Genomic DNA, 18,442 nt, shown 5'->3' with positions numbered 1-18,442 from the left:
CTCTTCAGTATTGCTCATCCCACTGTGAACAATTTGCACTGCTTCAGATTGATTTAGGAAAATCATTTGACCGAGTGAACCGCGCCTTCCTTTTCAAACTTAAAGAAAACGTTAATGTTGGCTCCCTTGTTCATAAAGGTGTTCACGTGTTCTACACAAACTGTTCTACCACTATTATTGTTAATGGTAATCTGTCCGAGCCGGTATCTATTCCTTCCTCTGTAAAATAGGGTTGTCCGCTATCGCCACTTCTATTTGCCCTTTATTTAGAGCCATTGTGTATAAACATTCTCAAGTGCAGTGACATTCATGGTTTTAACATTTTGGGCAACAAAGTATTAGCCTACGCACATGATCTTGCCTTTTTCTGCTCATGACACACCGAGCATTGTAAAAGTTCTATTATTGACTTATGAAATTTGGTATGGCTTCTAGTGCACAGATAAATTGGTCAAAATGCTCAGGCCTTTGGTTTGGTTTGTGGGGATGTACGCCGACTCACTATGCTGATATAGAACGGACAGCCGTGCCACCCAAATACCTTGGTGTTCCTTTTGATGTGTATAAGCTTAGTGCACATTTCTGGCGCGGACGTGTACCGGTACTTCAATGACATGCGGATGCCTCTACGCCGCACCACCTTTCTATATTTGGCAGGGAGGCGGCTTGTACGTTATTTCTGGCTACAAAAAATATTTTATGTACTGCAGATACTTCATAGTGCCCGAACATTCAATGTTTTCATAGAATATTTGCTACTTTCGTGTGGTATTCTGCTTATCTGTCTAAGAGGCGAAATAACATCTTTAGGCCCGTATGTGCTGGTGGACTTGGTCAGGTGCATCTATTTGTGCGACATATAGTTTGTCGTTTCTTATGTTTTTCGAGATATTTCACAGCCAATAGTACAGTTTTTCATACAAGTTAACTTAGTCAGTTGCCGAACCTGGTAGTTTCATCCTAATATTCTGAACGACATTACTTGTGGGGCTCTATGTATGAAATGTACTTCGCTGTGCAGTTCCTTTTGGTTCAGTTTTCTACTGAGCATCTCTACACAGCGTCCAGAAAACAACTCTATAAAGATTTTGTATCAATGATTTCCCCCATCTCCTTTACCGTTCTACATTCTCCAGTCTGCCGCGGCATGTCGTACTTCAGCGAGTCTGCAAGATGCCTTCGTCCCCATGTGCAAAATCACTTATATTTTTAAACTGCACAGTGAAACATTACCTGTGAAAATATGGTTACTACAAAAATGAATTTTTGTATCCACTGTGAATTGTCGCCTTTGCGATGTACCCGAATCTATAGAGCATTGCTTTATAAGTTGTAAAGGTGCAATATTATTTCGGGATGTGCTTCAAATAACTCTTAAGAAAGACTTCATTTTGAATCGGCACACAATCGGATACTTGATTGCACCCCACGGTCAAGACGTGCCATTGATATGTTTTTCCTGACTGGACTACGTAGTTTATGGAAAACACACATGTTGGACCGAAACGCTGAACCCGTTGTGTCGTCAAAATTTCAGCATTCTGAAATGACTCGACATATGAAGGACAATGCATGACTTTACAGGTTTGCAACTGGATTGCTACTACCTTTTGGTAAGTTGCTTGTCGTTGCCACTTTCTAAGTTCAAAGCTAGTTGTAGTTTTTGTGGGATGCATAGTGTGCTCGACGTGATTTACCGATCCTTCTTAGGCCATGAATACGAGATATGTTGGCTAAAGACTGCACGTTTCTCGCGTATAGTACGACTCTTGCATGTACATGGTGCAATAAATACCACATAACAATAAAAGAAAGCCAGTGGTTTACTGGTTAGAACAGCGAGCTTCTGTGCGATAGGACTTGGGTTCGAAACCGACCGTCGTACATTTTTTTACAAATAATTTATTTAATTTATTTCTAATGACAACAAGTGTATATTTAGTGTACCAAGTTAGTCATAAACGGCCAGAAACTGACAACCGGGGAATTGTTATTATTGTTATTTGTTTTGAAAACATATATATTTGACAGGAAAGGGACAGCGAGGAGCAGGTTGGTAACTGTCACCGGTAGGGGCGCCACACCTGCCTACTCTTCAGAAAGGAGGTGACAGAAACACAGAAATGGAAGATGGGAAGGAGGGGAGGAAAGAGGAAAGAAAGAGCAACAGGACAAATCTAAAAGAATGAAGTAGAACACACAGTACAGGTCACAGGCAGTAGGCCAGGTCACGCTACTACAGAATGTTAAATAGAAGAAATAGTGTCTGAGCTACAAATTGTGGGGATGCGCAACTCTCACGCATCCTCTGATACGTCGTTTTCCCTGCATGACTTGTGTCTCCTGTAATGCGGCTTCTCCGCGTAGCTTATTGCCGGCGGCGGTTGGTCTGGTTGAATGAATGAATGAATGAATGAATGAATGAATGAATGAATGAATGAATCTTTATTTCCCATTTAACATAGAGGAGGGTGAAACAAAAAAATGCCATAAAAAGACGGCTTGAAAAAAACTCTCAACCCCTTGACCCCCTGCAGTGCATTACGAGAGATCGCGCGAGTTTCGCGTTGCTGACGCCACCTAACGGCGGGTTTAGTCAGGCACAACACGGAGTAAGCTCTTCCTCTTTGACTCGGGATAGGCAAGCGGCGCGGATGATCCGCGCGTGCGCGGATCCATGCTTCTGCGAGACCGTCTCGAGAGGAATACACCGGAATGGATGAACATGATAGTTCGAACGCGCCACCGTTCGCGTGACCGTACACGGGAACGATCAGGCGTTGCTGTCCAGCACAGGGCGATCATATTCGCTCGCTATATGGTCCGCGGTGAGTCGGACTTCCTAGATTTGACGCGCGCCCATCGGCATGTTCTGTGTGTTGTGAGTCGGCTAGCAATCATTGGTGTATAAAGGTGCAATAAATGCCCTTGTGATAGTTTGCTTCACTGTGTTGTCGTCCCCTTTTCCCAAGAGCAGGGATGAGACCCCCACATAATGTGCATCTAAATTAGTTAATTCCAGTAAGGTAAGCAGAGCGCAATGAGCCTGATTGCGTCGAGACTCACCACCGCTCGGGTACAAACATTCATCCAGTGTCGTACACTGCAGGCCAATGATATGATAATCCTTCACTAGCGACATGCAATGCGTACTGAAAGCGGGACACTCTATATCAGGTGCTGGAGTGTCTCGCATCAACCGCAAGACGTACACGATGGACTGGCCCTACGTCCTTGTCTGTATAAACGTTCGCACACGTTCACACAGTCAAGCCTCAGCTTGAGTAGTTGCGCTCTAGCGCGACGAGACAAGCCTCAACCGCGAACTCGAGGCGGGAACGTTCAATTTGCGACGCACTGGTCTGAATGCTACCTGATTAGGTGGCGACGAATTGGCAGACGAGCGTCATCAAGCTTGCACAAAATTTCAGGGCAGGCACAGCTGTTATGAGCGTACGTTGAAGGCAGTCGATCAGCCTATTAAATTCCGGCGGTTTCTACATGTGAAGGTATGCATTGAGCAACGAGAGATACCCCAAGTGAAATTTTGTTTGCCGAGTCAGTAACGCTGCGCATCACTAGGCAATCAATCTGACTGCGTTGTAACCTGCTAAGGGCAGCGCGGCAGTCCGTAAAGATGGTAATCTTCAATGCGGCGAATTCCTCTTGCACGTATTTCAGTGCAACATTAATCACTGCTAGCTCTGCAGTTGACGAGGCTGCATGGGGTATTTGGAAGATACGTACCGCGAAGTGGGGAGAACAGCCAAAGAAAGCTATTGCTTTAAATCTTGTAGCTCTGTGGTTACGGATTCTCTAATTTGTTGTATGGGTGTGCATGCGTAGTCGGTCTTACTTGGAAAGGAAACTCGGCAAGCGCTGCGTCTCGTCCGCCCACGATCCTGGTGCTGGTCTCGACGCGGTTTCGCACCAGCCGTCGTCCACATTCGTAGAGAGGCCTTGGGAAGGGAAACCCTGCACGAAACGACGAGCCACTTTGTTTTCACGTCGGTATTATTAACAGAATAAGTTGTACTGACCATGCACTGACGGTGCGCGTCTTTTGGCTTATGTTATAGAAATCTTGAACGTGCGGTCTACGGGGCTTCACGACAGACTCTAAGAATGCCGCCCCCTACCGCTCTGTAGTGTACGCGCTTTGTTCGTGCTTGTCTCCGTTTCTTTCTATCTCCCCCTTCCACTCTGTTTCTCTTTTTATCCCCCTTAACTCTTCCCCCTGCGCAGGGTAGCCAACCGGAACTATCTCTGGTTAACCTCCCTGCCTTTCTCTGCATTATTCTCTCTCTCTCTCTCTTGAATGAGCGCACTCAGCGAGTCCCAAGGCGTTGCTTGCATTTAAGTGTCGGTAAAAGAAAGCGCGCAGCGCGGCAGAGTTGTTAGAACCAATTACAATCGAGTTTACATGACCATCAAAAAAAGAAGACCATTGTTTATAACGATTGTAGGCAAATAAAATTCTGGTATAGTTATTTGCACCATGCGAATACTTTTTTACTAGGTGGGCTGCAATACTGCTAACACCGTGCGCACGGCTAACATAAGTGCGCACGGTGCACGTGTAGATGTCTTCGTCTACTTCTAGTGCACTTAAGTAAAGTGTAAATGGCCATAACTTTCACCGACTATTTTTTCATGTGGAGTAACATGTAGGTTCTGTGGGCGACCAACCTCTCCTGTTTTCAGGAAACCCGTCACCTGTACCCATCCGTTAGCCCTGGCTGGAAAAGTGCTCTGATAAAAAAAGATTCAGAGCCTTTCAACTATGTGAAGATGGAAGACCAAAGAATCTGTATTGTTCAATAGCTATATTAAGTTCTTTATGGTGGCTATGCTATACTAGTTGAATAAAGGCACAAACACATAAATTCTTGTTTCTTTCGTCTCTATTTCTTATTTTTATGTTTCCTTATATATATTTTTATTTTCCTTTATATTTCATCTATCTTATTTTCCATTTGTTTGCTTAATTATTATTGTTATTAATATTATTATTATTTACTTTACACATATACACTGATGTTCTGACTCGCATCGTCATAGACTAGCGAGACCACAGGGGTACGTGCCATTGAGCTTGGACCCTTTCTGCACTATCACCAGGATCGACCCACATGATGTTTTGTTTTTGTCAACGTCTCGGGCACACATTTTTTTTCCCTGATCCTAGCCACAGACCGCTTTGCTGTAAAAATAAATGTCTGACTATCTCTCTCCCTCTACCTTTTGCGACCGTGGAGGGCGCTCATAAATGCGAAACATATTGACAGTCGCTGGTTAAGAGCTTAGCGAGCACTTTTAGCATACGAGGCCGGAGCTTCACCGAGCGTCCAACGCGGTGCGCACTACAGCGACGCACAGATTGGGAACGCAGCGACGGTTGACTTGGCGGTGTTCCATGCGCGTCGTTTGTACACACGTCGTCAGTGCCCTCTGGTCAGCAAAACACTCTAGCGTATGTCAACCATCGAGATTAGTGCCGCCGATACGGGACCCCACTTGGCACGTGGCACGTGGATGCACGTAGATGCATCCGAAAACTTCTCTCTTTCTCACTTATTTATGTCCCCTTACCCAAGGCGCTGAGTCGTAATCCCTAAAGGGCTGCAAAAAATAGCATGCCTTCAACTTCACAACCTCTCTCTCTCTCTCTTTCTCTCTCGCAGCTATGTGCAGCACGTGAACAACCCCAATCTAATAGGTCTAGGTGAAGGCCACGGTACGAAAGGACTTCTTGGGCAAGTTGGTGCTTAGATTTCCTAGGTATACTTTGTGGCGCAAAATACATTTCTTGAAAAGGGACAGAAGAAAGGAAGACAGTGAAGCGCTTCACTGTCTTCCTTTCTTCTGTCCCTTTTCAAGAAATGTATTTTGCGCCACAAAGCATACCTAGGAAAGCCACGGTACGAAGTTGCTCCGAAGCTCGAATATACGACTAACGTGTGCAGCGATTTGGTGAGAATAGCTGTGTGTATTACGATTCTAGGAGGAGGAACTATCCTTCTACGACACCACACACTTTGTGCTTACATGTGAAATCTCTTTGGTACTGGAATTGGCGCTGTTATGGGTGTAGAAGGTCCGATATTTAGCATTTCTCGATCAGAATGACACGAATAACTTTGCGAATAGTCGAGCATAATGCAATATTATTAAGTGATCGCAACATTTCTCATTAACAAACTTCTCCTGCTAACTTGCTTTGGTTACTTGAAGCTGGCCTCTTGGTGTGTTGCAATCACCGTCAATGCAATTTCTTGAACCACAATACCACGTGTGGCTTGGCGCGTTCTGAACACCGGACTGTACGCTTGAGCGACAGAGTGGTTGCTTTATAGGTGGTGTCCAAATTGCACCCACAAATTGCACTCCATCGATGAGCCAATCTCGAAGGCCATGCTTTCCTGTACTGCAGGCGTTGGTAGCGATTGGCAGGAGCTAGAAATATGACATGGCCCCTGTTTTTCGGAAACCACCCATTGCGCTCCGCCAGAAATGCGCCTTAGTCGAGATAGGTAGGTTTAAATCTGGCTGTTGTAGATGAAGATGGTGTATGAAGCATGATCTTTTCTAGAGAAAACGTTTCAAGAGAAAATAAATCACACAACGGCACAATCATCTTGGAAAACTACAATATGTCCATGAATGTATAAACAATTGAAGGGGTAAGCAAGCAAATGCGAGATATTTACGAATACTTTGAACACATCTTTCAAAGTCATCTTTCAAAGTCTTTGTCGATGTATAGGGTGCGGAGGGACAAAGGAGGGGAGGGTGAGGAGTAGGTGCCCAATAATAAATGAATAAATAAATAAACAAACAAACAAACAAACAAACAAACAAACAAACAAACAAACAAACAAACAAACAAATAAATAAATAAAAAGCTTTATTTATACCAAAACAGAAAACCTAGCGAAGAAGATGACCGGGGAAAAGCCTGCTTAATAACAGCTTGACAGAGCACCAGCCACATCGGCGGTGAAGACAAGGTCCAGCACTGATAATAATAATATTGAGCATAAGAAATTATAATAAAAATATGCAAACAGAACGTAATCTCAAACAATTTTCACACAATCGCAGATTTGTACTGCAGTGGACGCACTGAGTAGAAGTAATCTGACGATTACGACACATGTATTTCTCGGAAAAATGTATTGTTCACGGTGCAATGCAGAAATGCCCTTTAAGACATGCGGGTAACATAAGAGTAATTAATAGAACAAAATACAAAGCTCAACAAAACACTAGTATAAAAGAAGGCATGTTTACATTTTCCCAGAAACAATGCCCTTAATTCTTTTTTTTTTTCGTAAGGAATGAATTGTCCACATAATTTAATGCCGTTGGCAAGACAGGTCGCATCTGGAGCACTCCGTACTGCGTGCGTGAAATTGGAACGTGCCAAGAAGGTTGATATCGGAAACGATAGGGAACGGCCTTTCGCTCAAGGTTTAAGAAAAGTATCTGATGTGTCGAGAGCTACCTTTTTTTGTCAAAGCATAGTAATTTGTAATAATACATCTCTGATATTTTTACGAGCCTATGTATTTTTTATACAGTGGCAGTGTACAGTGGCAGTTCTAGAAAGGAAGCATTTGAACTTATCCGAGCAATTTTTTTCGGTAACGTGCTCAATGTGGATATATTAACTGCTGCCATTTTACCCCGTACCAGCAGGGCAATAACATAAGTGAGAGTTAAAAAGGCAGTGTATTGTAATCTATTTATTGAAACTGGTAGCATATGTTGATGACGGTTCATTAATCCTGCACACTTACCTAATTTTCACGTTATCGTTTTTACTTGGTCATTCCATGACACGAGTTCATTGAAGATGATGTCAAGTATTGGAACGCATTTTTCAATACGGACAGTGTATGGACCTAGGGTAAGGTTCTCTGGTACCGCACACAGTGTTCCAAGCACACGATATACAATACACTTAGTTTTTGTTTCGTTCAATATTAGGCTGCTCGCTTTGCACCGCTCACCAAGATTCCAGCAAAAAACACTGGCTTCGGTTTGAATGCTTGACCAACTTTTACCATTAAAGAAGACTGTGCAATCATCGGCGTGAATGATAAAGTGATGGCGTTTATTTTCATTACGTCGTTTATATAAAGAAGGAAAAGAATAGGCCATACAATGCTCCATTGTGGCACTCCACAGCAATTCGTCGCAAACTTGATTTGCATGCGCCTATTTCGGTATATTGAAGTCTTTCGTCAAGGTAAGAGCGAATAAGCTGCAACGCAACTCCCCGAAATCCACATAGTTCATTTTTTTTTCTCAAGAAATATCGCGTGATTGACACGATCGAAGGATTTTCTAAAATCTAGATACACTCCTAGCGTCAACGACTTATTTTCGATGTTTTCGAATATAATGTTTCTCTGGAGCAGGAGCGCGTCTTCTGAGGAGCGATTTTTTCTGAATCCAAACTTACGGCTAGTTAGGAGGTCAAATTTTTTACTGAAATTTTCAGTGCGGGTATTAATAACTTTCTCAAGTCCTTCCGAAAAAACTGGCAAAATTGAGAGGGCGGTGGTTGTTAGAAAGGTTGTTCTGGTCACCTCCTTTAGTTATTACTGTTACTCAAGCTACTTGCATATTAGTATTGCTACGGAATAGTATTTCCAATGACGAAGAGGCGAGCAGTGAGAAGACGACGACGACGATTGAAGGCTATAGCGCGGGCTGTTGCCTCTTGGCAAAGTGCGGCGTATTACGTTGTAAATATGCTTGTATGTAGCTTTTCATCTGCGTCTTCTTACGTAACAGTATAAACACCACTTGAAATAACTCTCTCAAATGTTTGTGTAAGCGAAGGGGCGATCAAGTCTAGTACATACTTAATATGCTTTATTACTATTCCGTCTGCGTCGCTACCATGGCTGTATTTAAAGACCGCAAGAAGAGTTGTAAAGAGTTGTAACCTCAGAAATAGAAGTAGGCTGAAGAAAACGAAGACTATGGTAATCTTGAGATATCGATGGAAGTAAGCAAGGGTGTAGCAGTGCTTCCTATCTGTATAAAGAAGTCCTTAAAACGGTTCACAGGCTTTTCTCCGCTTAGTAAAACGTTAACTACCACGTAGTCGACAGCGTCTGACATTGGCTTTATGATCTATGTGGTTATTTAACTTTTTCTAGACGATGTCACTTTTCCTAAGGCAGTCACCATAAAAAATTTGTATAAAATATTCTTCCTTTGATTTAGAAATATCTTCGTTCATTTTTTCCCCAAAAGGTCTGAATTCTCGCAACGTTTCGGTGTATCGAGTCTTAAGGAAGGCCTCAAACATCCTGTTTTTCATGTTGATAACGTTTACTAAATATCGAGCGATGCACGATTTGCGAGCTTTCCTACGGCTATAAATGATTTTCTCTAGAAAGTACGCGCAGTAACACTGTTTAAATATTTTCAAGAACTTATCGTAGGCGACAGCACGGTTTGCGAGCTTTCTTACGGCCATAAAAGATTTTCTCTGGAAAGTACGCGAAGTAACACTGTTTAAATATTTTCAAGAACTTATTGTAGGCAGCGTTAACATCTGTAAGAGCCGTTACCTCCCTCCAATCAGTAAGCATCAGTGTTTACCGAGAGGGCTCGAGTGTACGCATTAATATATCGCGATACGTTGTTTTTCTTTCAGTTAGAAGTAGATTGCGCACGTAGCTGCTCCTTTCACTGCTGGCCATAGAACAAACATTCAAATTACCAATGGATTATGTCTTACGCATTTCTAAGTAAAATGCACAGCCCCCATTGCTTTCTCCTTCTTTATCGGCGTGTCAACAGCGCCCTTAGAGTCGTCTGTTTGTTTATTTCTTCAAACATCATGCACTCGATTTGCTGCCGACTTCGGGTAATGAGAGTGACGGCAAAGCAATGAGAAAAATGTTGGAGCAATGTTTTGGAGTGCTTGTTAGAGTTGTGGTCGCTCATCCGTGAAAATGACAAATGCGGCTGCATGTAAAACAGGGAATGGTAAGGCAGCACGTGGTTTTATCCAAATAAGGCATTAACGAGCGCGAACTGGCACGCGCACAGTTTCAGCTACGTCGCGTGGTGACAAGCTCTTACGAAGCCTTATGAAGATGGTCTAAGGCCGTCTAAAACAGTCTCATGAAACACGAGCAAGGTGACTTTCTTCAGAACAACTCAGCAACAAGTTAAAATGAGTGGCTCGTCCTTTTGATCCTGACCCTTAACCTCATCGAACTTGGTTTGGAGAATGCGAAATATATTGCAATAGCGTTTTAAGGGCAGGTTGTGCAGGCACGTACCCAGGATTTTTTTCCGGAGGGCCCAACCCACAGTAACTTTTCTATGTAATAAAGGGAGGGGTACGTTTACTAGTACAAATGTGATTAATGCCCACCGTTCGCGATAAAGACGAGTAAACCCGCAAAAGGAGAATGAAATACGGTGTATCTCGCAGGTGCACCAGTGAGATACACTTTTCCTTTTCTTGACAAGACAGAGAGAGAGAAAGAGAGAGAGAGAGAAGAGGATGCATAGAAAGGCAGGGAGGTTAACCAGAGGTAGTTCCTGTTGGCTACCATGCATGAGGGAAGGGTTAAGGGGGATAAAAAGAGAAAGAGAGCGGTAAGAGGAGATGTGGCAAACAAGGAAACACATCAAATGGACTCGCGCAGGAAAGTTAAGCAGAAAGAACATTGCCAAGTACAAGTAAACAAGCGAAAGTGTGAAATAAAGATTTCTAATAGCGTTTTTTGAATTAGCTCTGGAAGAAATATACAGAAATATATATTTGCGAAACAATCACAGTTCTTTTGGAACTCTCATTTACTGCTCTGCCAAGTTAGGTGCCAAAACCGACTCGCATTGTTATTTGGGAAGTTGCGTAACAGTGCGTGGCCGCCACTCCCGTACAGCCGCGTAGAGCTCAGGACGCTGTGGTTCTAGACGTACTGTGCCCATCGCGGAAGGTTAGAAAAACACCCACATAAGCACGGCAGAGAAGTGGCTACGTCAGGTGGCTCGGCTGATAACTGTAGAAGCGTCATTCGAAAGACACGGAATAATTCTCCACTTCCGGCGGCATTTGCTGTACTTCCTACTTAAATAAAAAGATGCTGACTATAAATATTTTCAAAAACAACGGTTAAATTGGCTAATTTTCGTTTCTTCTTCCAGTCTGGCTGTTACCTCGGCTCTCTCCCTTAGAAGATCGCCTAATTTCTCAACTCCTTGCGACTTTTGTTTCTAGTTGCCTATTTTGCACGAAAAGTGCCGTACAGTTAGAGAAAAACCAGACGAGGTAACGGGTGACATTGATATTGCTTGTTGGTTTAACGGTTATTGCAGGATCTGACGATGTACTCTGTTTCGCAGGATTTTATTTTCCACCATGTCTAACCCATATCCCGTGTATATATGGTTCCGAGGATCTGCCAGCCCACCATCCTCCCCTGTGTACGTGCCTGGCAAGGACGTTGCCGGAGCGCTTGTGAAAAGTTTATGACCATTTTATTGTCGAAAGACATTCTGAAGCCGAACCCTCAAAGCTTTCCGTTCGTAGGGGCTGCTTGCCATTCGCCGGCCGCCTTATCAAGTATGTCCAACATCACGATTTGTTGGCATGTGCCGCTACGAATAGTTCTGATGTAAGAACTTTCGTGCACAAAGTTTTCCCACTAAACCTGTCATTTAGTGGTGGACGTGTACGTTTCACATAGCTTTTTAGCTTTTCTAGTAGTTTGAATCCACAAGCAGAGCTGGATGATCGATGACACGCGATAGCCGGAGCCACTAATGAGGTTTTACTCCACTCCATCGACAGAGATCGTGTCGTTCAGTGAAGCAGCGAGTCATTTATTACCGCTAATAAATGGTTAAATGTTCAGTTCTAGAATATTCTAGCAATGCGTGCATTTGCGACAGCGTGTATGGATTGCGCGATACTGAATGAACTCGTCCATCGTAGCTTACGGACGTTGTCTTTCCTGCTACCGGAAAAGTTGGAAAAGCCTTAGCTGCGAGTGAGAACAACGCCTGCAAGAAAAAGTTGCTCTTTCTCCCGAAAGGTGAAGCATTGGTTGCGATAACAAATCAGTGGACAGCTATAAGAAATAAGAATAGTTGTTTTATCGGTCGTATTAACTTGTAAACATAGGAATAATACCTAAATTAACAAGCATAATGTCACGCGCGCACAAGCATAGACACGTCTCGCTCGATGACCCCCCTCCCCCTCCCATACTCTTGAAGCCTTGCGCGCGACAGAAGGCAGCGCGCTTCGTCCCCGCTTTCCTCCGTTGCGTGCGCGAGACAGAGCCGCGATCGCCGGTTCACCCTAGCACACTGTCACTCGCACATATATAGCGACGATTCTGTCGCGCTTGGACTTTATACGGAACCTCACGGCGACGCCAACGCCGATGGCAGAAATTCGCCTGGCATGTTCACATAATTGCTATGGCAATAAAGGGTCTGTTGGATGTGCTAAACATTGCTGTGTTAAACAATTCATCCTGCTTGAAGTCTGTATTACAGGCATTGTGTACTTTGTCATTCACTCACGCTGTCACTGAATCCAGCAGCTTGATACTGTTTCACACTATGCCCAAGCGTTTCTCTCAAATATATAGTAAAGAGTGTAAAGAAGGAGACGAAGTTCTTTACACTGCCAAAAAGAAAAAAAAAGAAAGAAGACAGTGGTGGTTGTTAACTGTGAAATGTGGGAAGGTGGTTCCGAACCACTGAAGGACCGGCTATCTCTAAATCTTAATTGCGATGAACAAATAGCAAACAGGAGCAAGAAAATAAGCAAAAACGATAGCTTAAATGGCTAAAAGAAGAAAGCTACCACCTCTTCTGCCTGCCCCTATCCACCTCCATTCTTCTGGTACAAACGGCGCCATCAATATGTAGAAACCAGAATCGCTTCATAGGCACGATGATCGTGTCAGGTGCAATAGTAGTAACGCAATAGTTCGCTCAGTATCCTTTCTTCATTTTTATTCTGTAAGCGCACAAGCGAATCCATGCTAGACGCATAAAAGCCACTCTTACCATACCTGTTTGCATAACAAATGCGTAGCTCTGCATGAGCTGCTTCGCGCCAAGGCGAAGGTATCGCGTATTTTTGCTTCGTCGCGGCGTATTCTTCAGCCAGTATGCTAACCTCTGCGCAAGCGACGTGCTTTGCAAGGCAAAATAGGAAAGATCCTTCCCCAGCACGTGGTCTCACATATCATCCCTGAAATCACCGTGCGCGAGCTTATGTACGTGCCTTCTTATTCTTCGCATCTATAACCACGGACGTAATGGCGCGCGAAGCATGCAGTATACGCTGAAAAAGAGAAAGATGCACCCATCGGTGCCTTACGCACACACACACACACACACACACACACACACACACACACACACACACACACACACACACACACACACACACACACACACACACACACACACACACACACACACACACACACACACACACACGCACGCACACACGCACACGCACACACACACACACACGAGCGCGCGCACAGAACAAAAAAGAGCATAACGCGCAGAGCTGCCTAAGGGAAGTGCGATGCTGGCATGACGACAGGGGTTATGCGTTGCTGTTGACTCAGTCAGAGCGCCGGGGATCAGAAGTGGCTCCCGCGAGCGCCCCCCCCCCCGCCCCCCCCCCTCGATTTTCGGAAACGCGACACATTTTTCCGACGTCTCCCTCTCTTCTCTTCCGTACACACACATAGTATATTATGAGAGAGGGAGGTGAACAGATACGTAGTGCTTGCGTACGCGTACGTATGAAGAGCGCGGGGAGCAACGACCCTTGGAGGGATTTACGCTGCGACGTTAACACGCATGCGCGACACCTGCCGACAATTCGTCAACCAATTCGGCAAAAAAAAGTTTGAACCGTGTGTTCAGTAGTGTATAGGCTGTTGCAGAAGCCTAGTGTGTAGGTCGGAGGGGGTACCCTGGCACTCTCATAAACGCCTCGTGCGCAATTTTAATTCCCCGAAACCGAGACTTCACGAGGGTGTATGTATCTGTATGCTGTTTGCTTCGTCCCGAAAACTCGTCATCTATCTGTGAACACGACAGGTGTACCGTCACCTGTTGATCATTCCTTTGGATAAAAAAGTTATATAAAGCGTCGTAGTCGGCTCGATCTGTGCGCTAGGGATATCGCGGCTTCCGACCAGAAGAACGACGCCAGCGGCAGCGGCGACGTAGCCAAAGCTGCAGCATAGAATTTGCGAGAAATTGCGCGACACCGAGTCATCATAACTCGCAGCATTGTCGTCTCATTTGTCACAACGGAGTTTGCACTTGCCACAATTGTGGAAGCGCCATATTATTTTTAAGTTTTATACGTAAAAAGGGAATGCATAGGCTTTATTGTAGCCGGCTATCTGAATATCTATTACTCGGGAAAGAAGAAAATGAAAAGGAAACTGCTAAAAAGAAGAAAATATCAGCAAGCGCTATACACAGGCGAACACGTCACAAACATACAAACAGCCTCTCTACGGTCACCAGCACCGAAGGTGCAGTCTAGTAGTACCTGAGACGGTTACTTATCAAACAAAAGTGGAGTCCACAGAAATCATTCCACGTATACGTACAAGTACATAGGAACATAATTGCAGATCAACCTGATCGCCGAAAGGACAAGACGGCCGTGACATCAATAAGTTGAGAAAAAGAACTTTTGCGTGACAAAACACACAAGGGTCACTAGCAGGCAGTCCACGAGATTAGTGTCCACTACAAAATCGTGAAGGACGCTGACGGCACGGCTCCGCTTGTCAGGGCATGAACACGGTCCAAACACTTTGCACATTTATGAGAGGCCGTCTGTCAATGGCGTTCTAACGGTCACTCAGGGGAACCCGCTGTTAGTCCTATTGAGTGCATTCTATGATAATATGCTTAACTGAAGTGTCGGAGTTCTCACAGCAAGTGCAATGTGGAGACGTTCGTCATATGATGCGACACAAGAAGTGATGTGTGTGGGCTTTAGCTAAGCGTAAACGATCGAGAAGCATGTTGACCGTGGAGTCAATCTTTTGTGTCACGCAATGATTACGTTTATACGCTACACCCTTGAACAAGTTATGCCGAAGTGCAAACAGCAGTTCATGAGAATGCGCACTGTGAGACTTCGACACAGCGCATCTCAAGAGGGCGAAGATGACGTCTGGTGTTTGTCGAAGGAACAACGGCGCAGAGAGATGCGCGCAGAGAGAAGTACGACGCAAAAGGCTGTGGTAAGGCTGACTATTATTCTTCCATTCCATTCCATTCCATTCCTGGGACTGTAGCCTAATGAGAAATGGCCCGCGCGCACGAGGTATGCGACGCGGCGCACGCTCCAGTCATCTCAAAGAGTCGATAAACGTTGGCACGAACTAAGTAAGCGCGCGATCGTGGCCTAATGGTTAAAACGTCAGGCTTAATCACCCATGTGGGGCGAGTGCAGCTGTGAAGAGATTATCCATCATGTTCTCCGTCACTGTTCCCGCTTGCACAAACAAAGTCAGACTCTCCGGTTTTCCTTGACTATAGACTGTACCATCGGCCTTTTTACCTAATCTAAGGCCCCGAGAGCCTGGCCTGTCAGCCGAGCAGCCCAGAAAGCCGTGCGAGCTTTTCTGCAGTACACGAAGGCGACAAACTTGAGTGCCCCGACTGTAGATGTATATGCTGCACCCTGTACAGTGCGTGTGATTGATCTGGACTCGCGTCTACTGTCCTTTTCTCTCTCTTTCACATCACATCTCCACGTGTAGGGCAGCAAACTGGACAAAGTCTAGTTTACATCTCCTCATTTTTTTCCTTCATTTCTTCCCACTTTTTCTCTCTCTCCCATGCTGGGAGACTCATCTTCGATCTAACCGTCCGACACGTAACTGTTTTGTTTTCTCTGTATGAGCTATTTGTGAAGCGCATTCGAGGGCGGCAGAGAAGTAGGTTGCATGATTAAATTAGAAAATTTAAAGGCATGACTTGAAATCAGCTAGCGCAAGCCAGGTGTAATTGGAGATCGCGGGGAGAAGCCTTCGTCCTGCAGCGGACATTGAAATATACTGATGACGATGATCAATTCGGCATGAAAGTAACTAGGAGCCACGGTCAGCAAAGTCCCGGAGGGTTGGGTGACCTTAGAAACCGGAAGCTGGCTCAAAGTTCGATCCCAGCCACGGCAGCCACTTTCGGAGGGAGGGGGGGGGGGGGGACGACGCGAAATGCAACAACGCCATGTACTTACATTTAGGTGGTCAGTAAGGAACTCCATGGTGCTCGACATTAATTCGGATACCCCACTTTGCCGTTCCTCTTAATCAGATTGTTCTTTTGGCACGCAAAACCCGAGGACTTATTTAACTTTAGCTGGCATCTCGCGTGAACATGACGAAAGAGCACAGTCATTCACTTTCGATTGCGGACTTCTAAAAAAACCGTTCAGCGTTGTGAAAGTTATGAGATGTGTAAATATGGCCGTCACAGCGGTGAATTCACATCGTCGGCGCTTTACAACTTTGTCAAAAGCATCCTGCGCGACCTTATATTATCACTGGCCGCGCTTTGAACCTGTAGTGAGACAGCGGGGTACAAAGCGACTTGTTAAGCGACCTAAGGAATTGTGGAGCGAAAAAAGCAACAAGAACAACAACATAACATTGAATTTCCAGTGGGCCGAATACTGCTCCTGCTACACACTTAGCACAATACTTACTGCATGCAATAAAGTACAATTTATCGTTTTTTTTTGTCGGGATATAATATTGCGTTTATTTCGGAGCGCGTTTTCGTTGGTCTTCCAGTGGCAGCGTACAAATATAGATATGAAACGTTTGAGCAGTTTTCATGCGTATATACACCAAAATCCTACTTAGTGAACTCAGACGCAGAAGTAATACCCTATATTGAACGTTTATGGCGATGTGAATTGCGCGGGAGTGAGGTACAACACCGTGATACTGTTCTCGATTCTATACTCCGGCCTGCATCGCAGTCACGAAACTGTGTGCACACTTTCCTGAAATCACTGCGGAAGAATTAGAAGCACACATCATTAAACGCCGTAATTAACAGGTAGTCCGTGAAATAGAATCATAACCTCACTTGTGTGGAATTTAAACTGCATATAAAAAAAAGGAAAAAAAAAGGAATCACCATACTACGCGCGCATGTAAATAATTCGCTGACATACAATTCCGGCAAAAGGCGCATTTTTTTAGCCCTACAAAAGTTGTGTAAAAGTTGTAGGGGAGCGCTCCTCTATTATCATCTATAACAAGTTTAATACAAAAGCAAGAGGTTACATTTTTTTAACAAGGAAAAGACAAAATAATGTGACTTACAAGCTTCGGATACCACGAAGAGAACTCCGAGCGCCAACAATATCCTCATCCGCATATTCCTTATAACATTAATTTCGAAGAATCGATATCTGCTTCGCTGTCCAAGAAGACGGTCGTTGCGCACCGTTGAGGGCAAAAGATATGCATCTGCGGGAACACTTGGCGTTCATCATTTCATCCGAACAACACTGGCTGGTTCCGGGCCGGTGTCGTACAGTTGCCGAAAAAAAAATAATTCCGAGGTTAATACCTGCCTTGCCGTCGAGAACGACGCGCAATGCACGGATGCTCATTGTGCCATCAGTCTCCCTCTGGAATTAATTACGGGGTCGGTCTGCTTTCTGTATTTTTGTGTGGGTTCCGCGTTTTGTGTGGGCTTCCGAAATATCTGGTGCGAAAGCTCCCTATGGTGCAGGCCAATCGGATAGCTCGTTTTGGGCGGATGCCTACCGACGTGGATATGAACGTTTCCCTTTCCACTAAGAAGGCATTTTTTGGCGCCGGTGGGGAGCATGTTCCAAAGGGAGAGGGCGTGTGTCGATCCCGCACAATTGCCGGCAATAGGGCAGCTGTAGATTGAAAAGAAAAAGATGTCTTACGTGGAGGAATGAATGCAGCATGCATATATATATATATATATATATATATATATATATATATATATATATATATATATATCAGAATTTAGCGGATTTTAACCCGACTTCGATTTTGAGTTGATTTCCGAGACACTAATCTCAGGGAATAGAAAAACGAAATGCTTCTGCATATATGCAGAAAAAAAAAAAAGCTCGGCATGTACGGAAAGTTGAAGACAAAGAGAAATAGAGTGAGATAAAGTTAGCACAAGCTCGCTTGGTCAGTCTTGCTACTGGGAGGCAGAGGAGGAAGGAGGGTTTACTGGAACCGTAACTTTTCCATTGGTCTCATCGGTTTACACTCTTCTTTCAGGCTCTAGAATTGTACATGTCATCTGCAGGAAGCGGCGATTGCGAAGTCAAGACTAAGACCTTCAATACTTCAGGGGCTGTAGTTTCCCGTTTGAGCTCCATCTC

General features: G+C 44.5%; 1 protein-coding gene across 1 annotated transcript in view; it reads right to left on the bottom strand.

Moving 5' to 3' along the window:
• LOC142582910 (trypsin-1-like) overlaps positions 1-17,592 on the bottom strand; it is a 31,089-nt gene extending 13,497 nt beyond the window's left edge. Inside the window, exons 1-2 of the mRNA XM_075693035.1 lie at positions 17,388-17,592; positions 3,857-3,975 (exon numbers count right to left, since the gene is read on the bottom strand). Of these exons, the coding sequence (XP_075549150.1) occupies positions 3,857-3,975; positions 17,388-17,442 (174 nt within the window). The 5' untranslated portion in view covers positions 17,443-17,592. The remainder of the gene's footprint in view (positions 1-3,856; positions 3,976-17,387) is intronic.
• Positions 17,593-18,442: the final 850 nt, after the last annotated feature.

This window comes from Dermacentor variabilis, chromosome 5 (assembly GCF_050947875.1).
Source record: "Dermacentor variabilis isolate Ectoservices chromosome 5, ASM5094787v1, whole genome shotgun sequence".
In the NCBI taxonomy this organism is placed as follows: Eukaryota; Metazoa; Arthropoda; class Arachnida; order Ixodida; family Ixodidae; genus Dermacentor; species Dermacentor variabilis.
This window is presented reverse-complemented; position numbering and strand designations above follow the sequence as displayed.